Raw genomic sequence first — 18021 nt, forward strand, 5'->3', positions numbered from 1 at the left:
GGCCCCGCCAAGTAGCCACCGGGAGTGAGCTGGTACATACCTGAGCGCCCAGCCCTGGACACCAAGAACCACCAACCCCTGAGGGCATCAGCCACCGGCAGGGAGTGTGGTGAGGGGAGATAGGCCTCCATACTTGGAGGGCCTGGGAGTTCCCAGAGAGGTGGAGTCTAAGACCCGACCTGACATATAGACACAGACAAACAGGCACACACAGACGCAAACATGCATTCCCACCCTCATGCACACATATACAAATACTCAGCACTGATCAGGGTGGAGGCAAGCAGACCGCCCCCGGCTCCGCAGCAGCAGGGAGGCCCCGCATCCCAGATCCCAATTGGACGGCCAACACCTCCTCCCAGTCCCCCTGCCCCGATGGCCAGCAGAGAACGGGGGATGGCGTTGAAGATAAGGACAGGGCATAAACAGGCTTTCCTGTTTATGCCCTGTCTCAAGAGTGAGATAGTAATAGTAAGATAATAATAATACTTAGATAATAATAGTAATAATAATACAGCAGGGATCAGCTGTTAGCCCTTGGGGCCTCCGCTGTTCTGCCTACTGCCGAGTGAGCCAATATCCCACGCGTGATAGCTGTGTATGTCCCGCCCTCTGCTAACGCTGCAGCAGCCTGTAAGGTCCTGCAGACTGTAACCAGCAGACTACAAACACAGCACCCTCAGGCCCTTTTCCTGATCTCTGGGGACTTTAATCACATCTCCCTGTCCTCCACTCTCCCCACCTTCACCCAGTATGTCACCTGCCACACCAGAGACAATAAAACATTGGACGTATTGTATGCCAACACCAAGGAGGCATACAGCTCATCACGTCTCCCTCCCCTTGGGGGCTCAGATCACAACCTGGTTCATCTCCAGCCTGTGTATAAACCTCTAGTACACAGAGAACCGAAACACACAGTAAGGAAATGGTCGGCAGAGACTGAAGAGGCCCTGAGGGACTGTTTCCGTTCTACTGTGTGGGACAACCTCTGCAGCCCTTTGGAGGATGACGTCAACAGCATCACAGACTGCATTACGGATTACATGAACTTCTGTGTGGACAACACTGTACCCAGCATAAAGGTCCAGTGTTTTTCTAACAACAAGCCATGGATAAATCCTGAAATAAAGGCTCTCCTCAAGGAGAAAGATGAAAGAGCAGCTGCAACAGAAAAACATCAGAGGGGTTTGGAACAGCCTGAAGACAATCTCAGGACAAAAACCAACCCCCCAGGCTGCAGGAGACTTGGGGTGGGTGAATGACCTAAATAAATATTTTAATAGGTTTGATCAAACACCCACTGTCATGGTACCGCCCACTCAAGGTTTTGGTCCTCAATGGAATGACAGGGCAGAGGTGTGAGATGCACGAGATTTGAAAGAACAGGCCACTCAAGTATCAGCAGTTTTTACTTCCTCCCACTTGCTATTTGTAAATTATCAATTATCTTGTCTATTAAATATTGATCTGTTTGTGGAGTGGGTAACTGTGACTCAAGATCAATCGGGCTGCGTGACCTGGACCAAATCTCTGCAGCAGAGACGGGGAGACTAGAGTCTGGATTCATGATTCCACACTGAGGGTCTATGCCTGGTGAACCCAGAGCTGTCCAGGTAAGCCTACACTTCATCAGTTCAGCTCAATTCAGTATTATTTCAGTATTACAGCGCCAAATCACAACAACAGTCGCCGCAAGGCGCTTTGTATTGTAAGGTAGACCCTACAGTAACAGAACATTTTGTATGCCTTCCTACAACTAAAGCGGTGTGAGAGTGAGGGTTTGGTTCAGAGTGGTTCAGTGACCGTGAAACTACAGCATGCTCTAATCGTTCTAGAAGAATATCATGATTGACAGTATCGAATGCTGCACCGATGTCTTGCAGGACAAGCATAAAGATGAGTCCACTGTCAGAGGCCATAAGAAGATCATTATCATCATATCATATCCCAGTAAGAAGTGAATTCAATTCAATTCAATTTTATTTATATAGCGCCAAATCACAACAAAAGTCACCTCAAGGCGCTTTATATTGTACAGTAGATCGCACAATAATAAATACAGAGAAAACCCAACAATCATATGACCCCCTATGAGCAAGCACTTTGGCGACAGTGGGAAGGAAAAACTCCCTTTTAACAGGAAGAAACCTCCGGCAGAACCAGGCTCAGGGAGGGGCGGGGCCATCTGCTGCGACCGGTTGGGGTTAGAGAAGGAAAACAGGATAAAGACATGCTGTGGAAGAGAGACAGAGATTAATAACAGATATGATTCAATGCAGAGAGGTCTATTAACACATAGTGAGTGAGAAAGGTGACTGGAAAGGAAAAACTCAATGCATCATGGGAATCCCCGGCAGCCTACATCTATTGCAGCATAACTAAGGGAGGATTCAGGGTCACCTGATCCAGCCCTAACTATATGCTTTAGCAAAAAAGGAAAGTTTGAAGCCTAATCTTGAAAGTAGAGATAGTGTCTGTCTCCCGAATCCAAACTGGAAGCTGGTTCCACAGAAGAGGGGCCTGAAAACTGAAGGCTCTCCCTCCCATTCTACTTTTAAATACTCTAGGAACAACGAGTAAGCCTGCAGTGCGAGAGCGAAGTGCTCTAATAGGGTGATATGGTACTACAAGGTCATTAAGATAAGATGGGGCCTGATTATTTAAGACCTTGTATGCGAGGAGCAGGATTTTGAATTCAATTCTGGATTTAACAGGAAGCCAATGAAGGGAAGCCAAAACAGGAGAAATCTGCTCTCTCTTTCTAGTCCCTGTCAGGACTCTTGCTGCAGCATTTTGGATTAACTGAAGGCTTTTCAGGGAGTTTTTAGGACTTCCTGATAATAAAGAATTACAGTAGTCCAGCCTGGAAGTAATAAATGCATGAACTAGTTTTTCAGCGTCACTCTGAGACAGGATATTTCTAATTTTAGAGATGTTGCGCAAATGGAAGAAAGCAGTCTTACATATTTGTTTAATATGTGCGTTAAAGGACATGTCCTGGTCAAAAATGACTCCAAGGTTCCTCACAGCCTTACTGGTGGCCAAGGTAATGCCATCCAGAGTAAGAATCTGGTTAGATACCATATTTCTAAGATTTTCAGGGCCGAGTACAATAACCTCAGTTTTATCTGAATTAAGAAGCAGAAAGTTAGCGGCCATCCAGGTCTTTATGTCTTTAAGACATTCCTGCAGTTTAACTAATTGGTGCGTGTTACCTGGCTTCATGGATAGATAGAGCTGGGTGTCATCTGCATAGCAGTGAAAATTTATGCTGCCTAGGGGAAGAATGTATAATGTAAACAGAATTGGTCCTAGCACCGAACCCTCTGGAACACCATAATTGACCTTAGTGTGTGAAGAGGACTCTCCATTTACATGTACAAATTGGAGTCTATTAGATAGATATGATACAAACCACTGCAGTGCAGTACCTGTAATACCTACAGCATGTTCTAATCGCTCTAATAGGATATTATGATCAACAGTATCAAACGCAGCACTAAGGTCTAGCAGGACAAGCACAGAGATGAGTCCACTGTCAGAGGCCATAAGAAGATCATTTGTAACCTTCACTAAAGCTGTTTCTGTGCTGTGATGAGCTCTGAAACCTGACTGAAACTCTTCAAATAAACCATTCCATTCCACACTGGATTATAAGGTGCATTAAGCGAAACAAAACAGTCAGATAAGTCAAACTTTACTCATTCTTCTTGCTTCCTCCACTTCCGTACCATTGCTTCAGTAATGTTGAATTCTCTCGCAGCTGCTCTATTCCCATGTTGTTGCAGTATTTTAATGACTAACCTCGTATTGTGGATGGATTATCTCAGTTGTTCTCCTGACTGAAGTGTGGCCCGTTTACAGCATCCTGACGTGGGATTGCATTTGTCCCTAACCATCGAAAAGCCTTGCGTTAACTTTTATCCAGTGGAAAAAAGTTAGCGTTCATCAACCAGCTTCACTGTGTTTCTGTTATGCTAACATAACTGTGTTACTAGCGATCACGTGGCACATCATTATATACCAGCTAGTCCAACTTCAGTAACCCTACAAACATCACTGCTGTTTAGTTTTCTGTCTTCATTTATGTTGGAAGTGATAGCAGAGCTGTACGTTTTAATTTTTTCTAGATATCTCTCAGTTAGAACATGGTATATCATATTTAAGTGGAAACTAGTGAGCTAAATTCCTGCTAACTTCTAACTTTGTTAAATTTAATAAATTCTGTTTTCATGGATGCCTGAATGTTAAACTTAATTTTTACACCTGGTAAAGCAGCAACACTGATCATTTTATTAAAGATGAAAGAATTTAGACTGTTTTTAACTTTCAGTGATGCCGCAGTGTTCATTTGACTTTGGGACCTGAAGCGGGCGGAGTTTTGGACCCAGATTACTCCGCCAGGCTCCTGACTATGCTAGCCGTAATGCTAACGTAAGTCGTACATAAGTCATACTAAAACATTTTTTGACAGATTTTTGAGCACCATGTACCACATAAAATCAGTTCGAGGTCAGTAATCAAAACCAGAATTCATAAGGCGCACCAGATTATAAGGCGCACTGTCGATTTTTGAGAAAATTAAAGGATTTTAAGTGCACCTTATACTCCGAAAAATGCGGTACTCATTGAAGAATTTTTGATATGAAAGAAAGGTTGGAGATTGGCCTATAATTAGCTAAGAACACTGGGTCTAGAGTTGGCTTTTTAAGTACGGTCTAACTACTGTCAGCTGGAATGCCTGTGGTATATAGCCGATTTTTAGAGATAGGTTGATCATGTTAAGCTGCTGCCAGATGGCAGCATTTTAAACCAGGTGTTTAAGCTGCTGCCATCCGGCAGGAGATTCAGGTTGCTGAGGCTGCGGACAAACAGACTCAAGGACAGCTTTTACAACAGGGCAATAGCCCTAATCAGTACTAACAGCTGACCTGATTGGCTACCTCCCTGGACTTTGTTGGGGGGCAATAATAAGCCAAATACACCTGAGTGTCAGGATAATGACAGCAAAGCTGATGTAATGGAGACAGCAGTGGTGATGGAAAGTCTGTAACTGTCACGGCTGCGAGGGCAGACGTGTGGCGGTGAGGTAATGACCCAAAGGCAGGCACTGACTTTAATGAAACAATTGAGTTTTATTGTGGAGAAGAACAAACGATGAAAGGTGAGGGTGGCGAGAACATAACTGAGAAAACCTAAACCGGGAAAAACTAAGAATTAAACAACAAACCTGAACGCAAGGAGACAGAGAGCGGAGGTACATAAAGCACAGAGGAGCACAGAGAGACTCGGGGAGAAAACACAGACAGACCAGCAAACAGCAGGAGAAAACACAGGGCTTAAATACTCACAGGACAATCAAGGAATGGGAAACAGGAGGGAGACACAGCTGGGAGAAATTAGGCTGGCGAGACAAGGAAGGAGTAAAACTGAACACACTGACATCACACAAGACCATGATCCTTCAAAGTAAAACAGGAAACAGAACACACTTTACTAAGACACGGACTAGACAGAGAGAGACAGACTTGACACTGACCAAAACCTACTAAAATAATAATCATAATCATAATCAAAACAGTATCATTGACTAATCAGAACATACATAATAATCTAGAAAAACACCAAAACATGAGAAACAGAAAAATCAAATCAAAATCAAATCAAAGTTTATTTATATAGCACATTTCAAGACCGAAGTACACCAAAGTGCTTTCCATAAGATCATAGTACAGATAAAATCAAGTATAATAAAACTATAAATATGAAAATACAATAAAATAGTTACATAATCCAATGCAATCCGGATGCAGTTTGCCCTAATTGACCTTAAATGCAATGTCAAACATGTATGTTTTTAAACGAGATTTAAAAGACTGAATAGAATCCGATGCGCGTATATGGAAAGGAAGTGTATTCCATAATCTAGGTGCTGCAACGGCGAAGGCACGATCACCTCTGGTTTTCAAGCGAGACCTGGGTTGCACTAAGAGCAGTTGGTCTGATGATCTTAGTGCTCTTGTGGGGCTATATAGGCAGAGAAGATCAGCTAGGTAATCAGGTGCCATATTATTTAAAATTTTATAAGTAAACAGTAAAACTTTAAAATCAATTCTAAATTTAATGGGGAGCCAGTGTAAGTTTGCCAGGACAGGAGTAATAGAGTCATACTTTCTTGAGCCAGTCAAAAGGCGAGCTGCGGCGTTTTGAACTAGCTGCAGTCGTTGAAGGAGGGAGAGTTGTAGGCCCATATACAAGGAGTTACAGTAGTCTAGCCTTGTAGTAATGAAGGCATGAATAAGTTTCTCCAAATCCTTGTAGGGAATATAAGATTTAGCCTTGGAAATTAGACGTAATTGATGAAAGCTGGATTTAACCACACTAGATACCTGTTTGTCTAATTTAAATGAGCTATCCATAATGACTCCAAGGTTCCTAACGGCGTCAGTAAGATGACTAGCAACAGGACCAAATATGTCATTTAGCCGTCCTGAAGATGTATCTCTGTCAAAGACAATAATTTCTGTCTTCTTCTCATTTAGTGTAAGAAAATTTTGTGATAGCCATTCCTTAACATCCCTTAAACAGTCAAGCAGAAGATGTAATGGGGAGGACGCAGGTCCGGTCAAATGAAGATAAATTTGAATGTCGTCCGCATAACAATGAAAAGAGACATTATGTTTAGCAAATATTGAACTCAATGGCAACAAATACAAGGAAAACAACACAGGGCCCAACACCGAGCCCTGGGGGACACCACAACGAAGGGGAGCAGGTGTGGAAGAATATTTTCCTATCATGACTGAGAATGACCTATCAAAGAGATACGATTTAAACCAAGTAAGGACAGTTCCTTTTAGGCCAACTACTTGTTCAAGCCTTGTCAAAAGAATATCATGGTCAACAGCATCAAATGCTGACGTCAAATCCAGTAAGACTAAGATTGCGGGATGCCCCGTGTCAGTAATTAGGAGCAGGTCATTAAAAACCCTTAATAAAGCAGTTTCAGTACTATGACGCTGTCTAAATCCAGACTGGAATTTTTCATATAGACCATTTCTCTCTAAATAAGTCTGAAGTTGTTGAAGCACTATTTTCTCTAGGATTTTTGACAAGAAAGGAAGTTTAGAAATCGGTCTGTAATTCGCTAGCGTATTATGATCAAGGCTAGCTTTCTTTATAACTGGTTGCACGACTGCATGTTTAAAGGCAGTCGGAACACAGCCAGATGACAGTGATAAGTTCATTAAAGCTAGGATACAGGGCCCAATAGTATCGAACGCCTCCTTAATTATACGCGAAGGGATGGTGTCAAGCAAAGAGTTAGAGTTTTTCTGGGTATTAATTAATTCTTTTAACGTCGTGAGTGATGCCAGTTCAAACTGATGGAAGGCAGCTGAACATACTGGGATTGGGGCATGATTTACAATCAGGGGGTGTGAAGCCCTTAGCAGTGAGATTTTATCTACAAAATAGTTCAAAAATTTCTCATAAAGGGCCAGGGAGGCATCTATCAAGACGTCAGGGCAGGGATTAACCACTGAGTTGAAAATTTTAAATAGAACTCGAGGGTTATGACTGTTAGTTGCAATAATATTTGACAAGAAAGACGTTTTAGCCATTTTAGCGGCCTTCTGATATTTGGACCGGCTCATGTGCAGGATGTCTAAAGACACTTGGAGTTGATCTTTCTTCCATTTCCTCTCGGCTCGGCGACAATCACGTCTGAGGGCACTGGTAGATTCATTTAACCAGGGTTGACGGGAGATTTTACGGCGTTTGGTCTTAACTGGGGCTACAGTGTCCAAAATGGAGGAGCATGTAGAGGAAATAAAGTTTACTAAACCATCAACCGAGAGGGAAGCATTACTAAGGTCATCATAGCAAACAGTGTTAGCAAAAGCCTCGGAAAAGAGGGCAACAGACTCCGAATTAATCAGGCGTGTTAGGCACTGTGGGCCCTCAAAGTTCAGGTCCAGGTTACATGACTGGACGCTAAACATAACTGGGAAATGGTCCGAAATCCCAGCATCTTTAATGTCAGTGATGGAAATATCCAGGCCATACGACAGAACCAAATCCAGCATATGCCCTTTAGTGTGAGTTGGTTGTCTAACCCACTGGGTAATATTAAATGAGTCAATGAGGGATAAAAAATCCTTGGCGAGGTGGTCAGCCTCACAACATAAATGAATATTAAAATCACCACAAATAAGAACACGATCATTAAGCGTGAGGATAGATCCTAGAAGGCCAGCGAATTCACTGATGAAATCCTTAATACATTTTGGAGGGCGGTACACTACCACACAGAGAGTCCGAGAGGAACCAAGCAGCTCCAGAAGTTGTACTTCGAAGCTGGAATATGAGGCAGAGGGCAATAGTCGCACTCTGAGTTTAGTTCGAAAAACCGAGGCTACTCCGCCACCCCTGCCCACAGTCCTAGGAGTGTTAAAGAAGGCGCAGTCTAGTGGGAGAAGTTCCGAAAAGGGAGAGGACTCACCGGGGCGGATCCAGGTCTCCGTTAAAAACAAAACATCCAGCTTTGAGGCTAGGAAAAAGTCATTAACAATAAAGGATTTGTTCGCCAGTGACCTAGTATTCAGTAGTGCCATCCGAAGAACGTCGATTGTGTCACTCCTAGATGCACGTCCCAGCTGGCGGAGATTGGTGTAATCCACTCCTCTTCCAGTGTCCCGCTTCAAACTCCAACCGAGTGGAAACTCTGCTGGTTGTACCATTGGGGCTAGCTGACCGGCATAGTGAATCCATCGATAGCGACTCTGTCTGAGGGTATACTGAGAAAGCCAAAAAGCTTCTGAGATGGAGCGGCAATTAACCACTCCAAGTGCTTTTAAATGGGCTTTGATTCGAACGCGAACACCACTCCGTCTGCCCCGCTTTCTATGCCGTTTTTTGTGTAATGGAAAGAACGGCGAATAGTACGCACAGGCGGAGGAGTCCGTTCGAGTATGGGAAAAGTATCCTAAATTCCGGTATGAATCCAATTTTTGATGGTAAAAAGGTCGAAGATTTAAAAGAGTTTGTCGGTCGTAGGTAATTAGTGCAGTAGTGGGTCAAAATGACCCAGAACCGTGACAGTAACATCAGCTGATAAAGTCATTTGAAAATGAAAAACTGAGATACCAGAGCAGCCTTTGGAAGAATTAGCCAACGTTAAACACTCAAACACGGTCGGATCCTGAAAACCAAACAGTTCCTCCATGGATTGAATGTCCCACAGTAGTTTGACTAAAGCATGTTTAAGTCACTACTCCTCACTGATCTAACCTGTCAGCCTGTGATTTATCTGCCATAAAGCTCTTGGTTTTTTTTTTCCTTTATCTTTTTAACAGAGTGAAATGTTCACAGTATTTACTCCCAAGCTGGAAATGTATTTTTGCTCTTTACATGTGGACTGTGTGGTTGATGATTTGTGTTTACCGCGTTGTTTGGGGAAGTCCTTCATAGCCGTACGAGCCATCTTCAGGTTATATCTGCAGATCTGTTGATTAACCACAGCTTGTTCATACATTCCGTCCTTCCAGTGTGGATGATCTGCAAAGGCTGGCAGAGAATCGACTCCTTTCTGGTTGTAGAAGTCTGCGTACCAGACCACCTCATCATCCAGGATCAGCACATCCTCTCCATCACTATCTGAACAGCCACTGACTGAGCTGGTCTCGTGGAGACCTGAGGAGATCAGAGAGCTCATTCAGTGTCTGTTATTCAGTCCTGACTCAAAGCAAATGTGAGTCTCTCAGGAACCATCCATCACCATGATGCTTTAATCCTTAAATATATAGTTCATTAAAGTCTTTTTTTAACCTATTAGTCAAACAACATATATTTTGTTAAATATATACATTTTATATTTGTGTTTTCTCAGGGTTTTTTTTTTTTTTTTTTTTTTTGTTAGACTCTGCGGAGCAAATATGTTTTTGTTGTGGAAAAGCTCATATTTAGACATACAGTGTCCCAGTTACATATGTCTTAAGTAATCAGCTGGTGAAGTTACGGTCATATATTAAATGTGCAAGCCGAGTTCTTTTTTTTTAGTAACTAATGCATGAAAGGGTAAAAATACAAGAGTTCATGAGTGAATCAGAGACTCACCATCAGCAGAGACACAGGGGACCGAGGAGAGGACAAGGAGCAGCACCCACACCTTCATCTTCATTAGCAGCAGCAGCTCTGTGACTCTCACACTCTCTAAATGAGGGCGAACACACGCAGCAGCCAATCACAGAGCAGGGACCACATGATATCATCACGTTCCAGGCAGACAGAGGAACCAGGGACATGAACACAGAGCTGAGATTAATAATTACATTATAATAAAACGCATTTTGATCAGACCGTGATGACGATCACAGGTGTGGAAATTGAAGATCTGATAAAGAAACATGGAAAAGGTGGTCAGGTGATCTGGGAGTGCTGGTACACTGAGGACACCTGGTGGAGAACTGCAGAGGTGATCTCATCAAACCTCTTTGATGCTCTGAGAGGAAGAATAGTCTCCTCCTGCCTCATTATTCAAAGGGATGAAGGTGGAGTAGCTGTGATGGCTTCATCCTTCTGCTCTAAGCTCAGTGGGGACCATCAACAGGCTCTGAGAGGCGGATTCAGCTCTAGTCCTGCTCTGTCTCCAAACTACAAATTACTGAACCCTGACAGGACCTTCAAAATAAAACGTTCTCTGAGCTTGTGGGAAACAATATTAATAATCAATAAGATCTTGGTTATGACACTGAACAGCAGCAGAGGCTCAGCCCAGCTTCATCGAGAACCGTATTTAGATTCTCAGGTTAATGTTTGCTCTGAAGTTAAACAGGTGCACTCACGGGGGTACCTAAGACATCATGACAGGTGGATGGGTTTTAATTTGCTGATGGAGATTTTAGAGCATGTTCAAAGACAAGACTGATTGTATGTATTTTCTTGCTGCTCATATGATTCGGTGGATGAAACTCTGTTTCAAGAATTCTTATGAGTGCCTTGATTTTAATTGAATCTAAAAAAGCTGGATCTCCACATCGTTGGTGGAAAAAGGCTAACATGTTGGCTTCCAAATTTGCGACCACCACTCTCACTTATCCTTTCTCAGGGTCTTGGGGGGCGCTGGAGCCTATCCCAGCTGTCTTAGGGCAAGAGGCGGGGTACACCCTGGACAGGTCGCCAGTCTGTCGCAGGGCTAACACAGAGAAACAGACAAATATTCACACTCTCATTCATTTCCACATTCTCACCTATGGGCAATTTTTAGAGTTTTGAATTAACCATGTCTTTGGACTGTGGGAGGAAGCCGGAGGACGTGGGGAGAACCCACGCAAACACTGGGAGAACATGCAAACTCCACACAGAAAGACCACAGCCTAACAGTGGAATTGAACAGGACCTTCTTGCTGTCAGGGAACAGTGCTAACCACCGTGCCACCCTGCTGCAATATATATGGGCATACCACCCTGTGCGCGCCCGATTTCATCTGATATAATTTTATGTCTAAAATTAAAATTATTTTTATATCATTTTGCAAAGTATACTTGGTTCCTGTTTACGGAGGAAGTGTTTATGGTATGGTGCTCTTTGTGCCATGTGCATTGAGGAGTCGACAAAGTAAAAATTGAGGAGTGCACACTGTCCTGTCATGTTGGTTTTTATTATGGAAAAGCATTTTTAAGATAAACTGTAGTCTGCAGTACAGCCACAGCTCCAAAGAGACCGGGTCACACAACAACAACCAGAACCATCAAAGACATTAAAAAAATTGAAAAGTCATGGATTTATAGTTTACCATGAAATTAAAGCTATTATCAGTTGGACTGTCTCATAACATCCCTCTGAAAGTGAACATTGAGATCCATAAAATATTCAAATCAATTTATTTGAAGTTGAAAAATTAGGATTTATATTTGAGTGGAGAAAAGGAGAAAACCAGTGCTCAGCAAACACAACACAAAGGCTCATCTCACATCTGCCAAAATGCCACTGATGAGACAAAAGCTGAATTTTATGGAAGGTTTGAGTCCTGTTACATGAGACATCAGACTAACAGCATTTCATAAAAAGTGGTGTGATGGTCTGGGCTGCTCTGCTGCTTCAGGCCAACATGAATTCTGCTCTCTGAAATCCTGAAGGAGGATGTCCAAACATCAGTTTATGTCCTGAAACTCAGCACTCAGGTCCTAAACAAACCAGCAAGTCCACACATGAATGGCTGAAATAGAAATTGAAGGTTTTGGAGTGTCCGAGTCTAAACCAGACTGAATCAGATCAAGTTGCTTTGGGATGAACTTGAAAAACATCCATTGTGGCTGAATTCAAACAATTCTTTAAAATAGACACGACCAAAACTCCTCCACAGTGATGTGAAAGACTTATTTCCAGTTTCTGCATATCTACGTTTGTGGAAATGCCATGGAGCCACGTGATTACTTTAGAGCTCATATAGAATCATGACACAAACATGGTTTTACCTGCTTTTAGTGACAGGCTTTGTAATTCAAGCTGAGGATACAATGATGTGATACAAAGATTTACAGCACATGAAGCAGAAATATTCAAACCATCAACATATCTGAACTAAGTCTAAACAAATATCCTGCTACAGTTTAATAATGAACCAATCCAGCAACAATGAAGGAAGAAACCAAGATGTTCCTGACTCTGGTAAAGGAGAGGAAATGAAACACAGACTGCTCTCTGCACATATCTAACCTGCAGGTAATAATCTGTTGGTCATTTTTCTCCCATTTCAAACCCAGAGACTGTAAACACTGAGCAGAAACACAGAGTTCACCCCAGAAAATCTACATGTGCAGCTAAGAAGTGACTTTAGGTTTAAACCTCAGTGTTTTATACAAATAAAATTAAATGTCTCATTTTCCCTCTGACTGACCCACTCGTGCTGCCCTCCTGTGGTCATGGCTGCAGACATGTCACAGTCTTCAGTCCTTCCCCCGGAAGCCCACCTCTCATAGCACACTAGCTCGTCACTGACCCAGAACCACAAATCCAGAAAGCAGGAGTAGCGCAGTCCCAGCCACACGAAAGGAGTCGAGACGTTTTTGGCTCTTTCCTGGACCCATCGCTGCTCCTCAGGGTTGCTGATTGAAACCAGGTCATGGTGTTTCTGTCTGCAGTAATTCAAGGCTTCCTCCCAGGTTTTGTTTTCCCTGATCAGAATCAGTTTATCTGCCATAAAAATCAAGGAAGCCTCTCAGTGACTCCAGCAGTTCATCTATTGGACAAACAGCTGAGATAAATCTGTGTAAACTCACCATCATAGCAGAAGAAAGGCTTTCTTTGGTCACATCCAGCAGAGCTCCATCTTCCTGATCTCTCTAACAGAGTCGTAGCACATGTCCTGTTGTTTAGTCCATCATTAAATGAGTCCATGTCCCAGTATCTGAAAGAGAAGTTACTCCCATCTGACCACCTCCAGGTGTCTCTGAACAGGCCGATCCACAAAGCTGTAGAGTTCTGCAGCTTCTTAAACTCTTCACTGTATATCTGATCGAGTCCACTGGCCAGGTCGGTGTGATGCTGTCTGCAGTAGCTCTGAGCCTGAGTCCAGGTCACAGAGTTATCATTTAAATGAAAGGTTTTATTGTCTTTCATCATTTCTGTCGAGTCAACAGAAAAACACAAAAACATCTTTATCAACTAATTTGTCTCATTCTTCAAAATGTCTCATTCAGGAACATATAACACAGATTATGAACTAGATTATAACATTATTAAATATTATATCGCCACATTACTGTCCACATATTCTCACCGCCATAGCAGATGAACTGAAATGTGTGGGTACATGGATAATCTTCCCACGTGTCTCCTGTCATCACACAGTTCTCAGGGTTTGCACTATAATCATTTGGGTCTCCAGCTGTCCAACAGGTCTCATTTTCAGTGTATTCCTCCCCCGGCAGAGACCAGTGCCACCTCCTGTTGGCTCCTCCTGTGATGTTGTACAGTCCAATCCAGGCTTCTGTTTGACTCTGTGCAGAGTCTTGAAGTCTTCTCATGTCTGTCAGGTCAAACACTTTGGCCAGGTCTGTGTAGTTCTCTCTGCAGTATGCTCGTGCTTCATCCCAGCTCATCTCTTCTTTAATAAAGTGGTACTCATACAGCTGACATGTGATGAAGACACACTGACCTAAAACAGAAGAAATACTGTTGAATATCTGCTGATACAAGCAGGAAACTCATGTTCCCATCAAACTGTCCAGTTTACAGGTGAATCCTTGATTTGATCAGTAAGAGTTCATTTGTTTAATGACTCCTGATCAAACTGAAGGATTTTAGGTGGAAACCATCAGGAGCCCTGGTAAAATGATCACTCACCCATCAGAAGAAGCAGAAACAGACTCCACTGCATCGTCGCTCTGTCACATGAAAATGACTTTTCTTTCATTTGGAGGAAACAATGAATCCAGCAGCTCTTCACTGTTTGATGGACACACAGCACTTTATATTAAACACAGATATCTAGTTTATCACACACTGCTGTAAGAAATATATGATTATTCTTAATAAATGATCATCTGTTTAAAATTACCCATGAAGACAAAAGCAAGAGTTCAAATGTGGTCCACACAGCACCTCTGTACACAGACATGAAATGAGCCTGCAGGTTTGAATCTGGTTCTTCTCTGGTGTTCATGCAGACAGCTCTGCAGTAAATAACCATCTGGACTAACATACACTCTCTTTATACTCAGTATTTCAATATGAACAAATAGTTTTTCCCACTGGCTCAAAGATGCAGTGTAGATATCAGTTACAAAGGGACTCATTTACATTAAGCTATGGAAAGAAGAAACACTGGACTGTCCAACAAGCAGAAAGAGGAAGTTTCTAATATCCAAATATGACAGCAGAGGTGCACATGGACAGGTCACCTCTCTGTGACAGAAACATGAATAGGAGTCTGTTGGATTTTGAAAATACAAACATAACGCTGCCTGTACTGATCAATATCGCTGGATCGCTCTGATGCTGACATGATCTTAAAAACCTGTCAAAGACTTTTGCATGTACTGCCACAGCAGTCAATCCTGTTCAAGCTTCACTCATCATCAGGTTGTCATCCATCGTTGAGTTTGTAGAGCTCAATAAATGTCTGTCAGTCCTGATTATTCAATCCGTGTTTAAAACATGACTCATTCCTCTGGATATGCAATTGTAATTGTTTTTAATTTGTTACCATTTTTCACAAACTGCAGATGATGAAATCCACTTTATTCTGTTCATAATTACTGAGCTACATCTTTAATACATCAGTAAACTATTTAAATAAGAACGGTATCTTAGATTTAAACACACATCTTAATGGAAGCAAAGGAAAAAAATTGTGTGTGTGTGTGTGTGTGTGCTCATAGAAGTCTCGACAGGAGCCTTTTTAAATGCATCCAATCAGCTTTTTTTTTAACAAGAGGTGTAGCTCATACATTGTAATAAAAGTCTTCTTTTCATATTTTATAAATATGAAACTCAAAAGATTTTGAGTTCATGTTCATTGTGAAAGAATATAAATCTCTGTGTCACAATGAGTTCTATAAAAACATGTTGTTTATGGGGACAATATTACAAATCTTTCATGGTCCCTAATAAAATTAATTGCAGAGAAAGAAGAGCAAGCTTGAACCCAGATTCTGTCCATTTTCATAAGAAGTGACCGCACAGACATCTGTTAATGAGAGAACATGTTTTTCATCATAAAGACTGTGATGTGAAACATCAGCAGTACGTTAAAGTGTTCAACAGTCTGAACCCTGAGACATAATAAAAACAGACTTGCCAAAGTAAAAGCAGAGCCCTCTGTGTGCTCCTTTAACAGCTGGTAGTACAAAACACAGTGACAACGTGTGTATTAGATACCCTCACTCCAAAAGCAGAAAACATAAAAAATAGAATCCACAACAATGTCATCCTAAATAAATGGCATCCCGGGGGTTGTTACAGGGAAATATTGGAAAATGTTGAATTTAGAAAAACAAAGGAGTACAGGGGTCAACAGTGAGTATTCTTTGAATATGGACGTTGCTGTTTTAAAAAGAGTCATGAAGAACCTGCTGCCCGCTATATGTAGAGCCAAAGCAACTGCACATGTATGAAAAGAAGTTCTTTGCATGGACTTTGAATCAATACAAAAAACAAAATTCATTCACGCACACAGTGGCAGGTTCTGTCTCAGAGCCTTGCAACCTGTCAAAATACAGATAGTTGAGACAAAACAACATACCAAGTTATTTTTTTAGCGGCTACACCAGGTTATAAATTAATGTGATAACATGCTCTCTTCATTCACCCCCCTGTTAACAGATATATAATTGTAAGCCGGTAATTGTAAGAGGCACAGACGTGTGCCTTATACCACATTACTCTCTGCAGTAAGAAGCTTAAATTACTGATTCATTTAACTCGGCTAAAGCAATTGTTTGTAAGACCAGTCTTTGTTTTTTTTACAACTGTGTTTTTATATTAAACAGAATTCAAAGCAGCAGGTAAACTAACTACTGTGATCGATCTGTCTCTATACAGCCATGTGTGCTTTGGCTGGAGATTCTAATGCATCACTGATCTGCTGTATTACACAGCACTTTACACTTCCTGCAACAATGTTTCAGGTGTGCTTTGATCTGACGTACCTGCATCAAAGCAAACATCTGCACTTCAGAGTTTTAGCAAACTGAATTCAAGATTCAAGGTCTTGAATGTTACTTCATCAGTCTGAGAAGAGAAGAGAAGAGAGGCCATGTCCCGGTCACACACCTGGGACGCATCCCTGCACGCTTCCAGTTAGTGTTACAGTCCCAGTCACATGACTTGTGGAAAGTCCTGAGGTCAAAGCCATCAATCAAACTCACATTACTAAGTGACGCAAGCTATTATGGAGTAACTCTCTCACCAAGTCTTGAAAAATAAAACTAAAAAAAAGAATAAAAAAATAAAATAAAGAATAAAATAAAATATCCATCCAGATCTTTACAACCGAAATATTAACAAAACTGAACAGGGTTGGTATTAGGGATGCAACGATACCAATTTTTTCAAACCGATCCGATACCGATACTTGGATCTAAGTACTTGCCGATACCGAGTACAAAATCCGATACTTCTACCACACACACAAGTTAAACTTAACCAGTAGTAAAGAAACGACCCCAGACAACTCTTTAACACAAACGAAACGTTTACTGAACGTAAGGGCAGAGACAAATACTGTACAACACATCCCTTTTTTATGATATTGATATTCCAATTCCTTAACCAAATGAAATACACTGTATAAATGAAATAATTCCCTTTCAAATTATATTAAACAACCCAACTTATGTTATCACCTTTTGGTAAGTGACTCACTAATATACACTCCAAAACACGTTATATAAATCCACTAAACATACAATATTCACACATGGGCCCCACACACACTCACATTCACACTTGTTGCAGGCCTGTTTGCTGCTCACGCTGGACGATGGAGAAAAATCCTCTTCTCCCCAGTAAGAGCACAAAAGTCTGACTTACAGTTCCGTTGCTCGGTAGGTCGCCGTTCACCAATCCCACACTAAATCCACTCCCTGCGGACCCGATGCTGTCTCTGCTACAGCACGTTAGCCCGTCACTGTCCAGCTCTCCGACAGTCCATAGCGGCTGCCTCCGTGGTGCAGCCAAGCAGTCCGGGCTAGCCTTTAGCCTCGGCGATCGTAGCTGGAAACACAGTTTTCCACGGTGGTGCAACCGTTGAAACAAAAAGTCACTTCACCCACACTCTGTTGCGAAGCTCCCACACGGTTAGCTTTCTAGTCACACACTCTTTTGTGCTAGTTAACCTCAGTAAAACTAGCCGAGTCTCTCACTTTGGTTCAGCTAACCTCGTGCATCTCTCCATGCCGTTCTCTTCTCCTCCTCCATTGCAACAGATACACAGGTCCCGTTTTATGCTACCTTCACGGGCCTCCAGAAAATTAGAACTCTGAACAATATTTTAACTCCCTTCAGAGTTACAT

The 18021-nt window shown here is 42.1% G+C and overlaps 2 protein-coding genes across 3 annotated transcripts in view; both read right to left on the reverse strand.

Annotated features, from left to right (window-relative positions):
- The window catches only part of LOC100710971 (RLA class II histocompatibility antigen, DP alpha-1 chain), an 89378-nt gene extending 79062 nt beyond the window's left edge, over nucleotides 1-10316 (reverse strand). Inside the window, exons 1-2 of one of the 2 annotated variants that reach the window (XM_005460587.4) lie at nucleotides 10120-10244; nucleotides 9448-9696 (exon numbers count right to left, since the gene is read on the reverse strand). In XM_005460587.4, the coding sequence (XP_005460644.1) occupies nucleotides 9448-9696; nucleotides 10120-10183 (313 nt within the window). In that variant the 5' untranslated portion in view covers nucleotides 10184-10244. Of the gene's footprint in view, nucleotides 1-9447; nucleotides 9697-10119 lie in introns of both variants that reach the window. The other variant, XM_019357253.2, reaches the window with a different exon arrangement.
- A 1334-nt stretch (nucleotides 10317-11650) lies between these two features.
- LOC112846149 (putative C-type lectin domain family 20 member A) lies at nucleotides 11651-14693 on the reverse strand. Its single transcript, XM_025905427.1, has 5 exons — nucleotides 14609-14693; nucleotides 14351-14452; nucleotides 13785-14162; nucleotides 13285-13629; nucleotides 11651-13198 (listed from the first exon to the last, which is right to left on the reverse strand). The coding sequence occupies exons 1-5, from the start codon at nucleotides 14667-14669 to the stop codon at nucleotides 12852-12854; spliced, it is 1233 nt and encodes a 410-aa protein (XP_025761212.1). The 5' UTR covers nucleotides 14670-14693; the 3' UTR covers nucleotides 11651-12851.
- Nucleotides 14694-18021: the final 3328 nt, after the last annotated feature.

This window comes from Oreochromis niloticus, linkage group LG3 (genome assembly GCF_001858045.2).
Source record: "Oreochromis niloticus isolate F11D_XX linkage group LG3, O_niloticus_UMD_NMBU, whole genome shotgun sequence".
Classification (NCBI taxonomy): domain Eukaryota; kingdom Metazoa; phylum Chordata; class Actinopteri; order Cichliformes; family Cichlidae; genus Oreochromis; species Oreochromis niloticus.

Bases quoted from the DNA above. Each gene is read 5' to 3' on its own strand.
- LOC112846149 (XM_025905427.1), bottom strand. From the start codon at position 14,669: ATGAACACCAGAGAAGAACCAGATTCAAACCTGCAGGCTCATTTCATG. The intron at 14,453-14,608 runs GTGCTGTGTGGA...TCCATCAAACAG, and splicing joins TTTCATGTCTGTGTACAGAG to TGAAGAGCTGCTGGATTCAT. The intron at 13,630-13,784 runs GTGAGAATATGT...TTGACTCGACAG, and splicing joins TCAGTTCATCTGCTATGGCG to AAATGATGAAAGACAATAAA.